Source organism: Danio rerio, chromosome 19 (genome assembly GCF_049306965.1).
Source record: "Danio rerio strain Tuebingen ecotype United States chromosome 19, GRCz12tu, whole genome shotgun sequence".
NCBI classification, from domain to species: domain Eukaryota; kingdom Metazoa; phylum Chordata; class Actinopteri; order Cypriniformes; family Danionidae; genus Danio; species Danio rerio.
In genome coordinates this window covers 45,229,964-45,254,035 of record NC_133194.1, presented here as the reverse complement: position 1 = coordinate 45,254,035, position 24,072 = coordinate 45,229,964, and the positions used below count along the sequence as shown (strand labels likewise).

At 34.8% G+C, this 24,072-nt stretch overlaps 1 protein-coding gene across 1 annotated transcript; it reads left to right on the top strand.

The window, feature by feature from the left end:
* Window positions 1–344: 344 nt before the first annotated feature.
* vps45 (vacuolar protein sorting 45 homolog) lies at window positions 345–19,763 on the top strand. The gene is made up of 15 exons (NM_001256656.1): window positions 345–567; window positions 1,743–1,877; window positions 1,982–2,042; window positions 3,476–3,555; window positions 3,638–3,706; window positions 5,403–5,540; window positions 5,632–5,742; window positions 7,944–8,078; window positions 11,507–11,620; window positions 12,247–12,414; window positions 13,051–13,209; window positions 14,660–14,767; window positions 14,879–15,000; window positions 16,471–16,602; window positions 18,992–19,763. Exons 1-15 carry the CDS (start codon window positions 475–477, stop codon window positions 19,071–19,073), a joined length of 1,707 nt encoding a protein of 568 aa, NP_001243585.1. The 5' UTR covers window positions 345–474; the 3' UTR covers window positions 19,074–19,763.
* The last annotated feature ends 4,309 nt before the right edge of the window (window positions 19,764–24,072 follow it).

Below are 24,072 nucleotides of genomic sequence, written 5' to 3'. Positions count from 1 at the left end.
TTACTCTATTTAATTTTATCTATTTAATTTTTCTTTTAATATATATATATATTCATTTTAATCATGTATGTATTTTTTATTCAATAAAAATAATACATAATAGAAGCTAATAGTTAACAGCATCTGAAACGCTCTTTCGCCCTCACCAACATGGCGCCTCATTTACTCCGTTTTACGTAGCAGCCTTGAATTATGGGATATTTGTCATGTACTGCTACCAGATCAGTTACTACACAACACGACCATTCTAAACCCTCAAATCGTTTTAAATTCCAGCTGTTCCCAGATCAGAAGCAGACTGACGCCTCGCGTACACCGGAAGCACTAGTGGGTCTTCTCCCATTGTCAACAGTAAACTGTATACGTGAGTTTACTGATGAAAACTGCTTTATTCACCCTTTAAACAACATTGAAACCATCTGATAAATCGACTTATTCTCAGTAACACGTAGAATATATATATAAAACGCCAAAATGAACGTGACTCTTGCTGTGAAACAGTACATTTCCAAAATGATAGAGAGCAGCGGACCTGGGATGAAGGTGCTGCTGATGGACAAGGAGACGGTGAGTCAATTTAGGATATGCCACTGTGTTTTAAAGGCTTTAAAGATCAATAATAAAAGCGCACATATGTATGAACCACAGATAAACTAGTACTTTGTATAGTATAAATAGCGTTTGCTGACCTGTCATGTGTCAAACAACTGAACTTTAACTCTGAAGTAAATGGCAGTCAGCAGGCTAACGTTACATTGAGGTAAAGTTTATATTCGGACTTTCGCGTCCAATAAAATAGTGAAGCAGAATTTAAAAAGGTTAGGGTTAATACAGGTTGATTATAACGACGTACTGTTATGGACAATGATATGTAATCTCAAGGGGCGACACGGTGACTCAGTGGTTGCTGGGTCAGATGGCATTTCTGTGTGGAGTTTGCATGTTCTCCCCGTGTTGGTGTGGGTTTCCTCCGGGTGCTCTGGTTTCCCCACAGTCCAAACACATGCGCTATAGATTAAATAAATAAACTAAGTTGGCTGTGTGTGAATGTGATAGTGTATGGTAGTTTCCTAATACTGGGTTGCAGCTGGAAGCATATCCGCTGTGTAAAACATATACTGGATAAGTTAATGGTTCATTCCGCTGAATGAAGGGACTAAGCCGAAGTCGAATGAATAAATGTAAACTCAAAATAATAAATAATTCTGATAGTAAATTCTGAGGAAACAAATACTTCTGAATTTTTGTCACAATTTGTTTTTGTTTTCATCTCTCAAATAAGAAATGTTAAAAAGAAAAAATACATTTGCCTAAATTCTAAGAAAAAGTTAGAATTGTGAGATATCACAACAATAAAAGTTAACATATCGCTATCATTCCTTTTTTGCTACTTTTTTTTTCAGAATCAAGAGATGGAAACTACACTTAGGGTGCTTTCACACCTGTGAATTGATTCATTTGTTCAGAAACAGGGATTAAATTGTTACAGTGTTGCTCTTTGCTCTTGGAGCAGTTTGCTTTCACACTGCAAAGTTTAAATGGACCAAAATAGCTAAAACAAGTCATGTCCCTACTGAAAAAAAAAACAGTATAAACCAGCCTAAGCTGGTCAACCAAGCTGGTTTTAGAGGGGTGTTGGTCACTTCCATGCTGGTTTCCAAAATCACAATTTGCTCTTTATTTAATCTCGCTCCAAACCTGTAGACACCAGTACCAAACAGCATTGTTTATTTGTTTTCTAGACCAGTATAGTGAGCGTGGTCTACACACAGTCTGAGATCCTGCAGAAGGAAGTTTACCTTTTTGAGCGCATCGACTCACAAAACCGAGACAACATGAAGCATCTTAAGGCGATATGCTTTCTCCGCCCGACCAAGGTAGACCTGTTTTTAGTTTTATCATGGTCTTTGATTTAGACTAGACATGTCTAGATTATTTCATACTTCTATTATATAATATTTCACACCCTCTTTGATTTCAGGAGAACGTAGAGCACCTGATTCAAGAGCTTCGGCGGCCCAAATATAGTGTCTATTTCATCTGTGAGTGCAAGTAATTTACAGTTCAACACAAAAGCCATCCCATGAAGTATTTATTCTTTTTAAATGTTTCCCGAGTTATGTTTAATAGACAGATTTTTTTTCAACACTTTTTAAAATATAATTAATTTCTAATAATTTATTTATTTTGTCTTGACAGTACATACAATTTTGCTAGTTATTTAGCAAGATATAGTGTTTTGTTCTGTAGTCAAAAAAATGAGACATCTGTGACTCACCGGCCACTTTATTAGGTACACTGGTCCAACTGCTCGTTAACGCAATTTTCTAATCAGCCGATCACATGGCAGCAACTTTAATGCACTTAAGTATGTTACAAACAAGATATGCAGCAACATCTCTGAATGCACAACACGTCCAACTTTGAGGTGGATAAGCTACAACAGCAGAAGACCACACCAGGTGCCACTCCTGTCAGCTAAGAATTGGAAACTGAGGCTACAATTCACACAGGCTCACCAAAACTGGACAATAGAAGATTGGAAAAACGTTGCATGGTCTGATGAGTCTCGATTTTTTTATTTATTATTTTGCTGCGACATTCAGATGGTAGAGTCAGAATTTGGCATCAGCAACATCAAAGCATTGATCCATCCTGCCTCTTATGAATGATTCAGGCTGGTGTAGGTGGTGTAATGGTGTGGGGGATATTTTCTTGGCACACTTGGGCCCATTAGTACCAATTGAGCATCGTGTCAACACCACAGCCTACCAGATTATTGTTGCTGATCATGTTCATCCTTTTATGACCACAGTGTACCCTTCTTCTGATGGCTACTTCCAGCAAAATAACGCATCATGTCATAAAGCGTGAATCGTCTCAGACTGGTTTCTTAAACATGACAATGAGTTCACTGTACTCAAATGGCCTCCACAATCACTTGATCTCAATCCAATAGAGCACTTTTGGGATGTGGTGGAAAGTGAGATTTGCATTAGGGATGTGCAGCCGACAAACCTGCAGCAACTGTGTGATGCTATCATGCCAATATGGAGCAAAATCTCTGAGGAATATTTCCAGTACCTTGTTGAATCTCTGCCACGAAGGCTTAGCCAGTACTAGTAAGGTGTACCTAATAAAGTGGCCGGTGATTGTATGAGTAAATTATATTAATCGTAGTAATTTTTCCATATTTGTCAACACTTTTTTTTTATTTCAGCGAAACTAAATCACAATAAAGTTTCTCCAGAACAAATATTATATTAAAAGTAATTATTATATTATTATAACATACCATTATATTATATATAATACGAAATTCTGTGCAAAATAAACCTGCCATGTCAAATGATCTAATTGAGAAAGAATTAAATTGTCACTAAGAATTTTCTCTTCAACTGTATTTGCAAAATATATGCTAACCTGGTTCTAGAAAGATGCAGATTTCACTGGCTTTTGGATTTATTCTCTGCAGATTTCAGTAACGTGATCAGTAAGAGCGAAGTAAAGGCTTTGGCTGAGGCAGATGAACAGGAAGTAGTTGCAGAAGTGCAGGTAATTAAAAAGCATTAAAATAATATTTTCAAGCTTTACATATCTTTTTTCTCCTCAGACAATTTGTCTTGTGTTTCTCCAGGAATTCTATGGAGATTTCATTGCCGTGAACCCACATCTTTTCTCTCTAAACCTTCAAGGAGTATCCAGGGTAAGAGAAAAAAATGAAGGCTTTTTATTAAACAGGCTTTTTTAAGGGAACCTAACGCTTTATTTTGTTGCTTTGAATGTTTTGTCCTGCATTTAATGAGTTTTAAATTGAAATAATCTATGATTTAAGTGGGTGCAATCATATATTACATATATTCAGGGCTTTACATTAACTTTTTTAATCACCGGCCACTGTGGCTAGTAGTTTTCCAGTGTTACTAGCCACAATTTTGTTGTTGGGAAAATATTTTTATATGCATAAATTTAATGTCGACATGCAAAAATTACTTGATTTAAATTTTGTGTTATGTCCACATGCTCCTCATTCATTTCACTTTTTGTGTGTCGAGTATGAGTTAGCTCAATGAGCATGAGCAGGTCATGGTTTCATAGTGTTATATGGCAATTAGTTTTTATTTCACATGACTTTTTTTAGGGCTCAAAATTATTGATGTACCAAATTTATCTCTATTACCACACGGAACAATAATTATTTCTTAGCCACAAGTTTTTAATGTGTCAAAACAAGCAAAATATAGCTGTATACGAAACTTTTTATTCAACAAAACATTTCTTAAAAAAGAAAGAAAAGCAATTGACTTTTAAAAAATAACTATTGTCATGTATCAAAAATATGCACAGTAATCTGTCGTGGCTAAAGATCTCTCGGATCAACAGTTAACTGCACATAAATGGAGAGTTCATCTCCCATTAAAGCGATGTTGTAAAAAAAAAATTAAATAATTAAACCATTTTAACAAAAATAAAAGCAAATAAAACCGTAAGCAAATGAAAGCAGGTGAAACATACCGTGTGTGATAATGAAAGGATGATCACATGCTCACGGTTAACTTTAGGCCATTTAATAATCTGTTCAAAGTGAAAGTAACCGGTGCTGCTTAAAAAAAGACACATTTTGAGCTCTTAAAAGCATCAGGACTGTGGGTGCATGTTCATCACTATTTGTCTAGTTTATTTGAAAGAGAACCGATGACAGTTGCGTTTCCAGAACCTGTTCCAGACACGGTTGCTTCACAATTCGGGAGCGCGCACGCGTTAATCAGCCGTGCGCATCACATCAGCTGTTAGCGCGAGCGATCATCCTCTCATACGGTATTCACTTGCTTTCTTCTGCTCGGGTGTTCACAATTATTTTACTTCTCGATTCTAAGATCACATTTGCACTCATATTGGGCCATCCTTATATTGTCGAACCCTGCTTTTAGGAAAACTACAATTTAAAAATTATTTTCAACCAGCCAAAGTGGCTAGTGGGATTGTCTGTCTAACCCGCCAAAGCTGAAATCTTGGCAGGTGTTAATGTAAAGCCCTGCATATATTTTAAATTAGCATGTCCTTTAGAAAGTATGCAATTTCTGAAGCAGCCATCCTTTATTAATCATTTATCAGTCAAAGATCCATATATGATAACTTTATTGGTATAAATTACCATGTAAAAATCTTTTTTTTACTCATAAACGTCTCATAATATCTCCTTGTAGCACTCCAGGGTATTTCATACAAAGGGTTAGTAAGTAAATGAACCGTTTTGAATGAATCGTTTGAACTACTGGTTCACTGAATCACTCATTAAGACAGGTACTTGCTGCCACCTACTGGCAGTTTTAATACTTTTTTTTCCATACCTTCACAACTCTTGATTTTGTCTGGCTTTGAATGTCTCTGTATGTTTGTAGGGTCGCAGTTGGGAGCCCAGTGTTCTTCCTCGTGTCACTCAAGGTTTGACATCAGTTCTGCTATCCCTGAAGAAATGCCCCATGATCCGCTACCAGCTCTCGTCTGACATGTCTAAAAGACTGGCGGAGAGCGTCAAAGTATACATACTCTATACATTTATTTGTCTCAGACTTTCTTCCTCTCAAACAAAGATTTATCAACACATGATCTGTTTGTGTTTCTCCACAGCAAATCATTACTAAGGAGTACGAACTGTTTGACTTCAGAAAAACAGAAGTGCCTCCTCTTCTGCTGATTTTGGACAGAAGTGATGATGCAATCACTCCTCTTCTCAATCAGGCAAGAAGACATGTCTCTATTGTTACTGTACACCTCTGAATCTCAAATTACAGAACCAGAGCCATTATTCACACAACAGTTTATCCTCCCACTAAGAGGTCTTCTAAATAGCAAAAATAAATCAATAAATAATAATAAATGTTTTGTTTGTAGCTAATAATTTTCTCTTTAAACCTATTCAGTCTTAAAGTCTTAAATGGATAGTTCACATAATTCACACAGTTTTTTGTCCTCCTGAACCTAAAAGAAGATATTTTGAAGAAAGCTGAAAACTGGTAACTAGTTACTTCCAAAAGAGGAAAAATAAAGAATATGTAAGTCAAAGGTTACACGTTTTCAGCATTTTCCAAAATAACTTTTGTGTTCAGCAACACCAACAACAGAAAAAAACTCAAACAGGTTTGTAACAAGTGAAGGGTGAGTAAATGTTGACAGAATATTCAGTTTTGGGTGAACCATCCCTTTAGGCTAAGAGTGAGGGCGGGGTTGACCTCATTGCGATGATGATGTCACCTTGAGTACAGATTATGCACGCTTTGATTGGCTGATAGGAAGAGGGAGGAGTCTCTGTCAGAGATTAATTTATGAAAACTCTGTAGAGCATGATATTCATTCATTAATTTTCCTTTGGCTTAGTCTCTTTATTTATCAGGGGTTGCCACAGTGGAATGAACCGCCAACTAATCCAGCATATGTTTTACACAGCGGATGTCCTTCCAGCAGCAACCCAGTTACTGAAAAAACATCCATACACACTCATCCACACACATACACTACGGGCAATTTAGTTCAGTTCACCTATCAGTTTCAGTTTTCAGTTTCCTTTATTTATGTCATTCAACACATCACAATAGAATTGTAATGCAGAACGAAATTACGTTGCAACAGACCCAACAAGAACATAAAAAAACATCACTCTACAAACACTGTATAATCCTAACATGATAAATAAGCTTTTATAATTCCATAAAAATATAAAAATATAATTATATAACATTTAACCTATTTTTTAAAAATCTCTGAAGAGAATAACTTAATACTTAAACACCTATTTCACCATTTGTTGTATTATTAACAATTTATGCTAGTTTAACAAATTTATTGATTTATGTTTAACACTAGCTATCAACAATGCTTAAGAAATGGTATTATTCAAAAGTTTTATAATGACAGGATAAAAACTATCCCGAAACCGCACTATACCGCATGTGTTTGGACTGTGGGGGAAACCGGAGCACCCGGAGAAAACCCATACCAACACTGGGAGAACATGCAAACTCCACACAGAAACGCAAACTGACCCAGCCGAGACTCGAACCAGTGACCTCCTTTCTGTGGGGTACCAACCACTGAGCCACTGCCCAGAGCTGGATATTATGTTGCCATATTTAAATAAAGTGTTCAAATTAAAAATATTGCCACATTCAAACAAAGATTATATAATGTAGGCTTGTAAAGAATTACATTGTTAAAATGATCTTACTTGCTTTTAGTATTTTGGACATTCAATAATTTCCTCCAGTGTTAAAAAAAAGTATGCATTTTTAGAAAATAATCAAGTAAATATATTTTTAATTGATTTTAAAATTATGTAAAAGTGGACAAAATGATATTTAAAGGACATGTATGTGCATATATTTATGCAGTGTATGCAAATACATTTATGCAGGAAATAAATGTACACATTTTTAAAAACATATTTCTGACCATTTGGGATTATATTCATGATTAAGGCAATAACTTGTTAAGAACTCATTGTGGTACTTTTGGGCAAAAATGTAGGAGTCTTTAAATAAATAAATAAACAAACAAACAAACAAACAAACAAAATAAACTATTTATATATTTATTTATTTATTTTCTTGTAAATTTTCAAATATAGCCTTAAGATGTTTTGTGAAAACAGCTTCAGATCTTTATTCAAAATCTTAGACAGACCACCAGAGGGAGGTAGAGCCCATGTTTTCATTCTGGATTATATAGAAAATGCTTTGAAGGCATTTTCAGTGTTGTTATATAGTGTTAGACATTAAAAGCAAAGCTTTTTATTATTTTTCTCCACTCTGAGGTTTACTGGAGTCAGCGAGTGCTGTTTGCTTTTGCTGAAATCTGTCTTACTGCAGCACATTAAACGCTACATAATGATGAAGTGTTTAATTTTTGCTGCAGATGCTTGATGTGCTTGTGTTTGCTTCCTCTAGTGGACGTATCAGGCCATGGTTCATGAGTTGCTGGGCCTTAATAACAACCGCATAGACCTGTCCAGAGTGCCTGGAATCAGTAAGGACTTGCGGGAGGTGGTCTTGTCTGCTGAAAATGACGAGTTTTATGCAAATGTGAGTGGCTGATTTGATGTTTTTTAGCACCAGTAGAGCATCCATAGATTGTATGACATTATGAAATTATTAGATTTGTTTTCATATAAATACACACTGAAGTCTTAGAACATGGAAATACAGAATATAAATCTAAAATCAAACAAAAAAGTGCTTCATGGGTAATTAATGTGTCTGTGCTCTTTGGATAAGGGATTCACAAAGATAAACAAAAAAATTAAGTCCGAAGGCACTCGAAAATAAGAGAAAAATCTTTTTATTTCAACTTTTTAACTTATTTTTCGAGTTAAATGAATATTAATATAATTAGTATAATTATTATTGGTCATTTACAGTAAAGATAATAACTTTAAAATATTAAGAGTTATTATCAATACATTAAATAACCAATAATAATTGTTGGTGATTGAAACTTAATTGTTTAGTTTTTTTGTGTGTGCACTCAAAATGTTATACATTTGCTTATTTAACTTGTAACTATAAGATTTAAAGATGTTTTGCTGAAACCGGGGTCCTCTGAGAGTTTTGGCCATGTTTAAATAAATAAAAAACTACATGAAGACTCGGAAATGCTTAATACAGATATCCAAGCCACAGAAATACAAAAGGCAATAGCCTCCCTTAAAAGCGGAAAATCACCTGGCCCTGATGGTATGCCGGTCGAACTTTATAAAAAATTTAGTAATATCCTTATACCATTTCTCCACAGAATGTACAACCAAGCCCAACTAGACAGCACCCTGCCACCAACACTAACTCAAGCTACAATCACTGTTATCCATAAAAAGGGGAAAGATGAGCTAAACGTTGGCTCATATCGTCCAATTTCCCTATTAAACATAGATTATAAAATATATGCAAAAATCCTGGCCAATAGACTAACCCCTTTAATGAATACAATAGTTCACAGCGATCAAACTGGCTTTATATCAAATAGATCCTCATCGTCTAATTTACGACGTCTGTTTGATATCTTATACACTGACAGGAAAACTCACAACGATCTAGCCATATTGACTCTCGACGCTGAAAAGGCATTTGATCAGATAGAGTGGGAATATCTGTTTGAAGTACTTAAACGACTTAATTTAGGTGAAAGGTTCATTAAATGGATAAGACTTTTATACACAAACCCCAAAGCTCAAATTCATACAAACCGCAATTTGTCTTCCTCATTTCATCTGTTCAGAGGAACACGTCAAGGATGCCCCCTGTCAGCTCTAATTTTCGCTCTAGCTATTGAACCACTTGCACAAAGTATACGTTTAGACCCCCAAATATATGGTTATCAGACAAAGACCACAACAAATAAAATTTCGCTATATGCAGATGATATTTTGTTGTATGTGACCAAACCTCTCCTCTCTATACCATCCATTCTTGAAAAAATTGAAATGTTTGGGAAATTCTCAGGATACCAGATAAATTGGACAAAGAGTTCACTAATGCCAGTTCATGACATTCCTCAAACAACGTTAGCAAGGTTCCCCTTTAAGGTTACCAATGACAAATTCACATATCTGGGTATAGAGGTTACAAAGAAACTTTCCTCTCTCATGCAATCTAATTTTCCACCTCTATTGGAAAAACTTAAAAATAAAATTCAGTTTTGGAAAACCTTACCAATATCACTACTTGGGAGGATAAATGCAATCAAAATGATCTTTTTACCTCAAGTACTTTACTTGTTCCAAAATATTCCGATTTTCTTAACAAAATCCTTTTTCAAGAAAATCGATTCAATTATTCAACCATTTCTATGGGATTATAAAACTCCAAGAATTAGCAAAAAACATTTAACCAAATCTAAAATGAACGGTGGTCTATCCCTCCCAAATTTCATGATGTATTATTGGGCGTGTGCTTTGAAAAATATTAACTCCTTTAACATCACTTCTAACACTCTCCCCATTTGGTTAGCTATTGAAATGGAAGACTGTGATCCATATTTACCTGCTGCCCTAGTACTTTCACCTTTACCACTTGACAAAACAAAGGACATTCAAAATCCGATCATACATAATTTGTTTCGTATATGGAGACAAATTAAATCACACTTTACCCACAAGACGCTGCCTCTTTCTTTACCAATTGCTAAAAATCCATCCTTTCCCCCTTCTAATTTAGATCTGACGTTTACTAATTGGAGGAAATTAGGATTATGTTGTATCCGTGACCTGTATATTGAGGGTAAATTTGCTTCCTTTGCACAATTGCAAACAAAGTTCAAATTACATAACAATAATTTCTTTAGATATCTACAGGTTAGAGATTACATTCAAAAATTAATGCCAGATTTCGATACACAACCACAATCTATGCTTGATGAATGTTGCACTATATCCCCATATAAAAATAAATTTATCTCTAATATATATAACAAATTACAAACAATATCCCCCCCCTCATCCAATAAATACAAGGATAGCTGGGAGAAAGACATGGGTACCCATATTCCTGATGACATCTGGGAAGAATCTTTGGAACACATACACTCATGCTCCTATAATACGAGACATCGTCTTATACAATTCAAAATTATACATAGGCTTCACTTTTCAAAAGTAAAGATTCACAACATTTTCCCAAACGCTTTATCCAACTGTGATAAATGTCAGTCCCCTAATGCAACACTTTTCCATGCTTTTTTTTCTTGCCCGAAGGTCACAAACTACTGGTCTGATGTATTTAATGTATTGTCAAGAGTTTTTAAGACTACACTATCACCTGATCCATTGTTGATTATTCTTGGCACATCAAAGCTATTTAGAAAATTTACTTCAGCTCAACAGCGGTTCATTTCCTACTCTCTTATAACTGCAAAAAAATTACTTTTGATGTCATGGAAAGGACCAACGATACCGACTGACAAAATGTGGCTTCGAGATCTCTCCAATACTTTACATTTAGAAAGAATTAGATATTTGGTGAAGGACAATCTCTCAGGTTTTTATAATATTTGGCAACCCTTCATAGACTTCTTACAATCAGTATCTGTATAAACACGCATTTTCTTCCATTTTTTTTTTTTATATATAAACTCTTATTGTACTTCTTGCTACAAAATTGTATTCTACTTCCACACTGTTTGTCTTTTCTGCTTTGTTTTGTATGTATATTCAAACAAAAAATATTCGAGCCTTTTTTGTATTGTTGATTGAAATTGTATAACATATATATACGCTCAATAAAAAAAAAAAAAAAAAAAAAAATAAATAAATAAATAAATAAAAAACTAAAATCAAATACTAGACGATTCTTAAATCATTGCCTCCATTAAATATTTATTTCAATTATTTATTTTTCTCTCTTCAAGTATTATGCTAAGAATATAACTTATTTTAGAAAACTAAAGAATGAGAAAAATACTAACTTCATTTTTCTTCTTTAGTGATTTTGTGTTTATGTGTTGTTTTTCTCTCAATAAGAACTTATACCTGAATTTTGGTGAGATTGGAACAAACATCAAGAACCTGATGGAGGATTTCCAGAAGAAAAAACCCAAGGACCAACAGAAGTTAGAGTCTATATCTGACATGAAGGTGAGTGGAGCACTGCTGAACTTAAATTAATACTCTTCACTGTAGCACATCTTAAAGAGACAGTTCACCCTAAAATGAAAATTTACTCACTATTTGCTCACCATCAAGTGGTTCCAAACCTTTAATGGTTACTTCTTAAACACAAATTAAGATAGTTTATAGAATATTAAAAAACAGGTAACAATTGACTTCCATATATTAGTAGTTTGATATACAGATGTCAGTGCTGTTCACTGTAGCATATCTTAAAGGGACAGTTCACCCTAAAATGAAAATGTACTCACTATTTACTCAGCACCAAGTGGTTCCAAACCTTCAATAGTTTTTTTTCTTTTGTTTAACACAAATGAAGATATTTTGAACAATGTTAGAAACTGGTAACATTGACTTCCATATAGTATTTGTTTTATGTACAGATATCATTGTTTACCGGCTTCTAACATTCTTCGAAATATCTTCAAAAGGATTTTCAGCCTAAAAAAGGATTTGTTGGATTTTCAAAACAGAAAGTTCAGTTTTGGGTGAACTGTCCTTTTAAACGAGGAGTAAATCATGTCAACCCTTGTTGCAAAACTTGCTATTATTGTGTTACCAAAATTTCTGACCGCTTTCTGGCCCCGTTGTAGGCTTTTGTGGAAAACTACCCCCAGTTTAAGAAGATGTCAGGCACCGTCTCGAAGCATGTGACCGTGGTCGGAGAGCTGTCTCGTCTGGTCAGCGAACGGCAGCTGATGGAGGTGTCGGAGGTGGAGCAGGAGCTGGCCTGTCAGAATGACCACTCCAATGCACAACAGGTGGGCATGCAAACTACTATTTGACTGTATTTGCATTCTTGATACAAAACCTCATTTTAACGTACATGACTGTCAGCTTCCTTTAGAAGAAGTAAAATGGTAAAATAAATTCAACATTTCTATTCAGCAAGAACTCATACATTTATTTTAAAAGGGACATAAGTAACTTTTGAAAATTGTGTTTTGACTTCAAAGAATCTTGAAAATGTGTGTTACAAATAATAAATACACACCTAACTGTACATTTAATATATATATAACATACATATATATATATAAACAAATACTTTATAGAGTATATTCATAATAATATGATATAAAATAAAATAATATAATGTTTTATAATGTATAACACAAGACTGTAGTAGTAATGCTGAGCAATGGTTCTGAACATTTTAAATACATATTTTTAGCTTTAAACAGTGAAACATTTATATTATTATCACTGGTAATATTTTAAAACTTCACAGTTTTTAGTGCAGCCTTGATGAGCAAAAGATAACTTTTCAAAAGCTGGAAAGAAAGATATTTCCGACTTTAAGCATTTTAACAGGCCACAAAGTCCCATGTGATTTTCTACAGCATGTTAAGATGAAATAGTCACCTTTTTTAAGATTTACTCACTTTTTTCTGCAGATGCTCAGGCGTCTACTGCAAAGCCCTCGTCTTTCTGAAATTGATGCTGTGCGGCTGGTGATGCTGTATGCGCTTCGCTATGAGAAACACAGCAGCAGTATTTTACCCAGCCTTATGGAGGAGCTCAACCGCAAGGGAGTGTCTGAGAGACACCGCAAGGTCAGGAACTGTGTCAGAGTTTTATTGTTGGCAAAAACGGATAAATTGAATTCAGGTATTTCGTAAAATTATCCAGAAATGAGTTCCAAAATGTACCTAATGATTTAAACAAGCTCAAACACAAATGTGTTTTAATTTCACACACTTCATCATCATCGTATCCACCCAAACACAACATTTATTATTAACGTTAATCCTAAACTAAATTAAATAAAGTGAAACTGAAACTAGCATGTGGGTGATTCTGAAATTGTGGGTGCATTTTGCATTTCTTAGTTCAACTTTCTATTATTTTTCAAAAACAAAACATTAATGAAACTTTTCCAGTTTTGTTTTATAACACAAATTCTATCAAATTATCTCTGAAGGTATTGCTTGTATGTGTATTTAAGGGCGATCATTCATTCATTTTCCTTCTATTTAATCTCTGATTTATCAGGGGTCTCCACAGTGGAATGACCTGCCAATTATTCCGGCATATATTTTACCTTGCAGATGCCCTTCCAGCCGCAACCCAGTACTAGGAAACACCCATGCATAGAATACTCTGTAAAGCACTGATAGAAAGCATGTGACTTGCTCCAAATGATGTCACTTCTTGCGGGAAACTCTGGAATGCACTGAGGCGTGCCATTATTCTTCTCATTAATTTGAACAAACTGTTTAGGATTCACCATTAGACAACAATTAGTAATAGAATCAAATGTAGCATATCACATTTAAGAATTTTGCATTATTATACATTATTAATGCATTCAGTTTACTGTATACATATTTATACATTTATTGTTTATCATTTCAGTTTAAAGAAAACTAATTGAATGTCCCTGCAATTCTGGAATGAATTATGTATGAAGTATATTATATTTTGTGCAAAAAACATGATATATAGTTGAAGTCAAAATTATTAGCCCCCCCTTAATTTTTTTAACTTTTTTAAATATTTCCCAAATGATGTTTAACAGAGCAAGGAAACTTTCACAGTATGTCTGATGATATTTTTTCTTCTGGAGAAAGTTTTATTTGTTTTATTTTGGCTATAATAAAAGCAGTTTTGCATTTTTTAAACACCATTTTAATGATAATATTATTAGCCCCTTTAAGCAATTTTTTTATTCAATAGTCTACAAAACAAACCATTGTTATACAAAAGCCTTCCTTTTTAACCTAATTAACCTAATTAAGCCTTTAAATGTCACTTTAAGCTGTATAGAAGTGTCTTGAAAATATCTAGTGAAATATTATCTACTGTCATCATGGCAAGAATAAAATAAATCAGTTATCAAAAATATTATTTTTAGAAATGTGTTAAAGAAATCTTTTCTCCGTTAAACAAAAATTGGGGAAAAAAATAAACGGGGTCCAATAATTTAGGGGGGCTAATAATTCTGACTTCAACTGCAAATTAAAAAAATAATTAAGTAAAATATTTCCTCCCTCTATACTGCAGATGGTACATGCTGTGGTGGAATATGGTGGAAAACGAATCAGAGGAAGTGACCTCATCACTCCCACAGATGCTGTTTCCATTACAAAGCAGTTTTTCAAAGGACTTAAGGTAGCTCACCTGTTTACCAATGTGTTATTCACTATACCACATTATATGTCTGGTTTGCATGTCATAAATGCTAACATGCATGCTCAAATGTGTGTGTGTGTGTTTGCATAGGGAGTTGAGAATGTGTACACGCAGCATCAGCCGCTTCTTCATGACACGCTGGATCAGCTGATCAAGGGTCGTTTGAAGGACAGCCAGTTCCCATACCTCGGGCCAAGTTCACTGAGAGACAGGTGACACAGAAATATAAATAGATGCACACTCATGCATTAATGATATACGGGCACGCGTATAGACAACTAATGGAAGTGTTTTGTTGTTGCTTTAAAGGGGTGGTTTACACAAGAATGAAAATGTAGTCATCATTTATTCATCCTGGTGTTGTTTCATGGATTTATACCTTTCTTTATTTTTTGGACCCTATTAATCCTTTTGTACTGTTCAAATGAGCTACCCTTTCATTATGTTCGGGGCTGTTTTTGCCCCATTGACTTCCATTATAACAACAGTTTTTGATTGCAAAGCCATAACACCATGCATTCTTGATTGTTGCTGGTTTTATCTGTTGGGAAGGAATACAATGAGTAATTTGTACGGTTGATCATCAGTTGTCAGCATTAACCCTTAAGATAGGCCTGTGCAAAACAGTTTCTGGCTTTTATGTGCAGTTCTATGGAGTAAAACAGCAGATTATAGTATGCGTGCATGAATACACTTACCATGATTACTATGTTCTCAGAGCTGAGCTGCTTATTTTGATTTTCTCAGACATATCAAGTGCACAAAGGTCACACACACACATGTTTGTTTTTGTAAAAAGTGGGTACAATACATGGGTTTCCATTAATTTCATACTGTCTAAATCATATATTGTATTGCCCTCACCCCACCCCTAAACCCAACTATCACAGGAGACTATGTGCAGCTTTACTCTCTGATTAATCTCATCCTGTGGGATTTATACGCTTTTTGAGAAATGAGGACGTCACCAATTTCCTCATATTTCACCTCGTTTTTGTAATACCTGTGTCATACCCATGTCATTATACACATTTGTGTCCTGATATGTCACAAAAACACATACACATTTGATTATTTTATTTGGAATGACTTATACTAATTAAATGTTTGTCATCCGAATAATCACAGAGCCCATTCTGTTACAATTACTAAGTATCTTTTACAGGACAATAATAAAATCACCTCTGCACCTCTAGGTCACAATTAAAAAGAACGTGTTAACCAGGGGTCACCAAACTTGTTCCTGGAGGGCCGGTGCCCTACAGATTTTAGCTTCAACCCTAATCAAACACACCTGAACAAGCTAATCAAGGTCTTGCTAGGTATACTTGGGGGTTTCGTGGTCCTTTAAATGTTTTATTTTTATTTCACTTAAGTTTGCAAAAACAATTACGTCAACTTAATTTGTATTGGGACAACATGATGTAATTTTGTGAAACCCAGCATAGACCAACATGTCTTTACGTCTACATTTTTGTGTTATGAAAACAAATGAAGGGCATACAGCATTGTAACCACACTACAGTGAGTAAATGATGACTCTATGGCTTTACAGATGAACTGTTCATTCTCAATTTTAAACATTCAACCATCAAGTTGCATGATTAATATACTTTAAGTACAGCTTTGTACTTCAAACCCATGAACAGCAGTTACATAAATGCTCTCCTTCACACCCTCAGACCTCAGGACATTATCGTCTTCATCATTGGCGGAGCTACTTACGAGGAGGCTTTGACTGTTTACAACCTGAACCGCACAATGCCAGGCGTCCGCATCGTGCTCGGGGGCACACACATTCACAACACTAAGAGGTCAGAGTCTAAATGCTTTCACCATCTTTCCTCGCCCTCTGGCGCTTGAGCAATTTTCAAGAACGATACCGGATGCAGAATGACGTTATGTAAAGAACAAACATGGTTGTCTTTGTATGACTGTGTTTTTCAGATGAGTGAGATTTCACTGATGCTCTACAGTATTGGGATTCTTGTTTTAGCACGGTTTTATCATTCTAATTTATGGCAAATATAAATAAGGGTCAATGATGAGACGCCATTTTGATGTTCCCATCAAATTAAATATATAGAAGACATTTTTTCATGTATAGAATCATATTAGATGCAAGTAAAGCATCTACTTTTAAATAAGCAATAAAGGTTTCAAACAACTCTTGTGAAAATAAAAGATGAAAATATGGGTGCGATAGTGTTTCATCACCATTCAGTGTAACAGATATAAAGATAAAACAACATAATTTTGTACTTATTAAAAAATGTACTCTACTTATTAATATGACTTTATATGAAGAGTTAACAAAATCAGGTAACAATTTTTTGTTTGTATAGTACAAACTGCAAAAAACTAAATTATTTACTAAATATTTAATTTATTAAAACTTAAATTATTATATATATTTAAGTATATATATACAGTTAAAGTCATAATTATTAGCTCCCCTTTTTCTTTTTCCCCCCAATTTCTGTTTTATGGAGAGATGTTTTCAACAAGTTTCTAAACATGATAGTTTTAATAACTCATTTCTAATAGCTGATTTATTTTATCTTTTCCATAGTGACACTAAATAATATTTAGATATTTTTCAAGACTCTTCTATACAGCTTAAAGTGACATTTAAAGGCTTCAGTCATTCATTTTTTTTCTTTTCGGCTTAGTCCCTATACTAATCTGCGGTCGACACAGTGGAATGAACCGCCAACTTATCCAGTATATGTTTTTAAGCAGAGCATTCCCTTCCAGCTGCAACCCATCACTGGGAAACATCCATACATGCTCATTCACACACACACACACACACACACACACACACGCACACACACACACACACACACGCACACACACACACACACACACACACACACACACACACACACTACTCCACACAGAAATGCCGACTGACTCAGCCAAGGCTCAAACCAGCGACCTTCTTGCTGTGAGGCGATTGTGCTACCCACTCCGCCCACATTAAAAGGCTTAACTAGGTTAATTAGGTTAACTAGGCAGGTTAGGGTAATTAGGCAAGTTATTGTATAAGGATGGATTGTTCTGTGGATTAATGAAAAAAATATTGCCTAAAGGAGGCTAATAATATTGACCTTAAAATGGTGTTTAAAAAATGTAAAACTTCTTTTATTCTAGTCGAAATATAACAAATAAGACTTTCTCCAGGAGAAAAAATATTATCAGACATACTGTGAAAATTTCCTTGCTCTGTTAAACACAATTTAGGAAATTTTTCAAAAAGAAAATAAATCAATGGGGGGCTAATAATTCTGACTTCAACTGTATATCTACCTGTCTTTCTGTCTGTCTATGTATGTGTGTATGTATGTATGCATATAGCAGCAAAATATGATAAATAGGAACATAAAACCTACTGGTTTAAGGAGAGTGGTAAAGTGTAAAGAATTAAAATAATAATTCATTAGTATTTTGGGACTGCACTATATGTCTGACAGCACGCTATATAAACAATTGTTAAAGGAAAACTCCACCTTTTTTTTAAAAAGGCTAATTTTCAAGTTAAATGGTTGGCTTTTTTAATCCATTCAGCCGATTTATTTTATTTTATTTTATTTTTTTATTATTTTTCTGACAGCATTGTTATTAGCTTAGCTTAGCATAATGAATTTAATTGGATTTGACCATTAACATTTTGTTTAAAAAATTAAAAGTTTTGATAATTTTCCTATTTAAAGCTCAAGTCTTCTGTAGTTACATCATGTAATAAGAATAAAGGAAAATGAAAACTTTTTTCTTACTATTTATCTTATTATTTACTATCTAACTTTTTCTTACTATTTTCTTGGCCAATATTGCTAGGAATTATTCTGTTATTCTGGCTTAATTGTCAAGAATCTATGGCTGCACCAGGTAGACCTTAAATAAGAAAATTATCAAGATCTTTGATTGAAAAAAAAAATCAAAAATATTTTAATCTTCAAATCAGATTTGATTTATTGTGCTAAGCTAAGCTAAAAGTGACCCAGCCAGAACAAGTAATTGGCTGAATGGATTTAAAAATGATTCAGGCCAATTGTTTAAGTCTAGGAGATTTGTAAAATAAGCCTTTTTCAATAAAAAGGTAAAGTGTTCCTTTAAGTTGAATGCTGTTTGAGTTGGCATAAATAAATGCATATACTGATTGGACTGAAAAATTTAATTTGTTCTTCTTCTGTGTTCAAGTTTCCTGGAGGAAGTGATGCTCTCTGTGGGTTCTGGCGGTGACCGGTCTCAAATCGGAGGCCGTCAGATGAGCCGGCGCTGAACGGTGATGGAAAAGCTCATTATGTACACTCACACTCTAGTCTGAACCCTGATCTGAGCACAAGTTTCCTCTTTTCTCTCTCCTGACATTCCTTTAAAATACTCCAGATTGTTTTAGGGAAGAAAATAGTAGCACTGCACAACAAGGATTAATTTTACAGTTTCTACACTATTTAATTATCTAGGTTAATGTCTTATAAATATAAACAATTATGTAATATTAATAAATATTCTATTGTTATTTTTTTAATTTGTGTTCATTCATTATGCAACATGAATTTAAAAAAATAGTAGTGTTTGTGTTGAAAACACTGACCTAGATTATTAAATATTGTATTACTAGTTCTTGTGTGTTAAGTAATATCAGAATAACACATATTTTAAGTGATGTGTGAAACACTGTAAATGTCATTACTTATATGACTGTGTGTAAATAATGTTTATATCTCCAGAAGTGTTCACAATGACTGCTTTTATTTATTAGTTCTACTGCGTTTGAGTGTTTTTTGACTGTACATATATCTGTATATATAACTTGGGTGACCGTGATGTGAAATGTTGCATCAAAATTGTCCAAAACAAATCTATAAAATCACTTTGCTTCAAAACCAGCTAATTGTAAAAGCTATTTTGATCTCTTTAATGCTTGGCATTTGAACAGCTGTACCTAATAAAGTGGCCGGTGAGTGTATATTTATTTGCAGTCTGTTTATGAAGAAGCTCATTTGCTCAAAAGGTGTACGATTACTGTAATATTAATTTAATATCAAAGTTATTTAACTGAGCTGGCTTTCATTTATTACTTTAAAAATTAAAAGCTAAATTGAGATCTTTCCAGAGTCTAAATTTTAAACCCTTGAAAAAAGCCTTTGTTTTTATATCTCAGCATGTTTCTTCATACGTTCATACGTTCATACGTATGAAAGCGAACCGCACCAAGAACAAAGAGCAACACTGTAACTATAGTAATCTCTGTTTCGGAACAACTGAATCGATTCCCAGGTGTGAAAGCACCCTTAAATGCTATTTTACAATGTATTAAATTATGTATTATTTATAGGGATGTAACGGTATCAGAAGTTCACGGTACGATCATACCTCGTTATGAATGCAGTACGGTATTTATTGAATCATTTACAGGAAAAACAAAACTAATGAAAAGACTCGAAAAAAGTGCCAAAAGTGTTTATTTACCTTAGCACTGAACATATCAATGACATACTAATTAGCCATCTATCTAAAAGTTTCGAAACAGGAACTTCAATTTTATCATATAACTATAACTATAATCTGGTAAAAGCTGGGATGCCTGGGCATTTACAATGTCCCCTGCAACAGAATTTTTTTTATATTTTTTATTCCCTTTTATTTGGGACTGAGGTTTCTGGGACAGAGAGATATGATTTAGCCAAGGTTGACAGCAGCGGGTAACAATGTGCATTGTCTTTCTACCACTTGAGAGGACAAGCCATGAGTGAGATAGAGGTCTCTTTGCAGTACAAGTCAATGTCTGCATCAATCTGAACAGTGTGCTGTGTTCTGCAGTCCCCATGACTGTTATTAGTCGTATTTCCCAGCTTATATTTCACCACAGTCTGGCAGTGCCTGTATACCGTTTTTTTCTTTTTCTGTCACCTTTTCTCCTTTTTCGTATCTTTTTAGAGAGAAACCGAAATGCTTCCACACATCCGATTTAAAACCTGCTTTAGGTTCGATCATTTCCAGCTCTTTTTCTTCCCCGCTACTAGCAACACACTCCATTTCCGCATTACTGGATCTGTAGTAACAACAGACCGCAAAGGATGATGGCCAGGCCTGGGCTGATGGGAATTGTAGTTCCAGCTACCTCCCGTTCGCTTCATTCGCCTGAGCAAATTTTTCTCAGAAATATAGTTTTATTGAGTCATGCGCCTACGGTAATATTGAAAAAAATTACTATTGCGGTATGACGGTATTTACAGTATTGTTACATCCCTAATCATTTGTTGATCATGCAACGTGTAGCTGTATGCTATAGTTTGCCTGAATTTAATCGGTGAATATTGGGGTTCTATGTAGTTTATGAAATCGCTAAAATAATGCTAGATTTGCCGTCACGATGCTTTGTTTACTGCAGTAACCATGAAAACACTGTTACTTCTGCTCATAGATAAATAACACTAGATATCGCATGCGGACCCTGAACATTCATCAATACCGCAGGCATATTTGTGCAGTGCTTCCAGGACAAATGTCATTCAACCGCACTTAGTCAAGACTGCACCCAATATGAAGATGCTGGGCTTTTGCGCTGCGTACGGGTGTAGTAATGAGCAAACAAAGCATCATTGTCATAATATAAAAAATATTTGCATACTCACCACCGGGAAAACTCCCGAGATAGAGATATGTATGTATGTGTATATATATCTTGGGCTCCAGATAGCCAGTCCTCCACTGCACCTTCATTACAAAGAAGTGTGACCCTGTACCAAAACTGCTGCTCTATTGACGCATTACTTAAAATAGACAACAATAGCGTAGGTGACAACTAATGTAAATATCAATGATTCCTGATGTTCTATACGCGCCCCCTGCTGGAAGAAAGTGAATTAGCATTTATTCAGTATATGAATAATGTTATTTTACGTGGTGTTACATTTTTTAGCATTTTTGATTATAGTGTATGCTAATGTTTGCCTGAATTTAATGATGAAAATATTGGGGTTCTGTGTGTGAAATCGCTAAAATAATGCTAGATTTGAAGTCACTTTGCTTTTACTGCAGTAACCAAGGAAACACCATTACTCCTGCTGTTGTATGAGCGCCACCTGCTGGAAGAGAGTCAATTAGCATTTTGTTTTTACACGATAATTTTCAATTTAATCGACTCAAGTGCATCAAATGAAAGGCTAAAAAGAAGCGTCTTGAAGGGGCGGGTCATGCCAAATACTAGTGAGCATCGGTTAGGATTTGATGAGAAACTAAAGTATGAAGTGATGTGTACAAAACCGTTGATTCATTAAGGCCAGGCATGTCCAAGCTCGGTCCTAGAGGGCCGGTGTCCTGCCAAGTTTAGTTCCATTCCAATCAGACACACCTGGGCTAGCTAATCAAGCACTTACTAGGCTTTTCTAGAAACATCCTTGCAGGTGTGTTGAGGGAAGTTGGAGCTAAAACCTGCAGGACACTGGCCCTCCAGGACCGACTTTGGATGCTCCTGATTTAGGCGGGAGTGACAAACTACAAGCGTTACGCATTTTATATCAGTTTAATATCTTCTAAACACAAACTTTATCACTATTTTTGAGCATTCTAGCTTATAGATAGCTTAAAAACTAACAATGTTGAATTCTAAAAACTTCATTTAAATTTCATGGGATCAAATGTGGTCATTGTTATTGGTTTAAAATGAACCTAAAGTCTTAAAATGTGTGGAAAGAGTCTTAAAAAAGATCTTAAAAGGTATTGAATTTCACTCTCTGATTCCTGTATACCCTTTATCAGCCTTAGTTCAATCTGTAACACAAATTGCATCAAGTAGACTAAGTTTAGCCTTGACCTTTTCGGCCATTACTTTAACCTCCTGAGCTTAAACCCCACTAGACGCGTTCAGTTCTCTCCACGATAACTCTCCTCCCTCCCTCTATAATCGCACCCATTAATCCCCACCATCAGCCGGAGCACCGGAGACCTGAACCACTTAATGGCTTTACTGCATCAAGCACACGATTCGCTGGCTGTGGATGAAATAAGGTTGTTTATGATGAGTCAGTGAAGCCCTGGTAGATTGTGTCACTCTTGTCGTGTTGTACCGAAATACACATTACATACAGCAGATCGAAATTCAGCTCTTACTGAAGATGTTTGTTATTTCCAGTGCTTTATGAAAGAAATGTCTTAAGCTGTTGGTGAGCAGATGTACCGTAGAGCACTTTGTCAATCTAAGCGAAGCATTTCTTGGCCCTGTTTGAGAATAATGTGGTCAATTTCTGCAGACGGAGTAGAAGATTAGAGCAGTGTAATTATAGTGATGGAGTTTGTCTGAATGAGTGTGTGTGTGTTTCTGTGGGAATATCCTGTAGGAAATCCCCTATGTACTCAATGTTGCATAATAAACCTCTTATATTTTAAATAAGATTATTTAGAAGATATAAATGCAACTCTAGATATTTTATTTGAAATATTTTTTTTTCTTTTCCAACATATTTCTTACATTTTATGAGTTCAATTTGTAACACTGCAGTAGCATTTATTACAGTATTACAGTGTTGTAAATAAATATGATAATATTTACAGTATTTACTGTATTAAACATGGTTCAAAAACACTACAGTGTGTACTACAAATTACAACACAGTGTTGTGTTCATTTTATTCATTTATTTAGTAGAACTTTTGGGTTTGTACATAATTGTTTTTTTTAATTGGGTTTGTCCACTTTTTCCCAATTAAATTTAAATGACATGTTTTAACCCAATGTTGGGTAAAGTAATGACAAACTCGTTTTGTTCAGTTTTTTCTAAATTAAATTTTAATCACACTTTTAACTCAACATTGGTCCAACATTTTAAACCCAATGTTGTGTTCATTTTTATTATTAAATTTAAATGACACTTTTTACCCAAATATATGGATATTTAATAAAATGATTAAAATCAACACAATGCTGGGGGTTTTCTATTTTTTTCTGTCCATTCATTCATTCATTCATTCATTCATTTTCTTTTCGGCTTAGTCCCTTTATTAATCTGGGGTCGCTAAAGCGGAATGAACCGACAACTTATGCAACATACGTTTTAAACAGTGGATGCTCTTCCAGCTGCAACCCATCACTGGGAAACACCCATGTACACTCATTCACACACATACATAACAGACAATTTAGCTTAGCCAATTTACCAGTAGCGCATGTCTTTGGACTGTGGGGAAACCCGAGCACCAGGATGTAACCCAGGCGAACACGGGGAGAACATGCAAACTCCACACAGAAACGGCAACTGACCCAGCCGAGGCTCGAAC

Coding starts and splice junctions, on each gene's coding strand:
- vps45 (NM_001256656.1), top strand. CDS start 475: ATGAACGTGACTCTTGCTGTGAAACAGTACATTTCCAAAATGATAGAG. Junction 5,743..7,943: donor TCACTCCTCTTCTCAATCAG/GCAAGAAGACAT, acceptor TGCTTCCTCTAG/TGGACGTATCAGGCCATGGT. Junction 8,079..11,506: donor ATGACGAGTTTTATGCAAAT/GTGAGTGGCTGA, acceptor TCTCTCAATAAG/AACTTATACCTGAATTTTGG.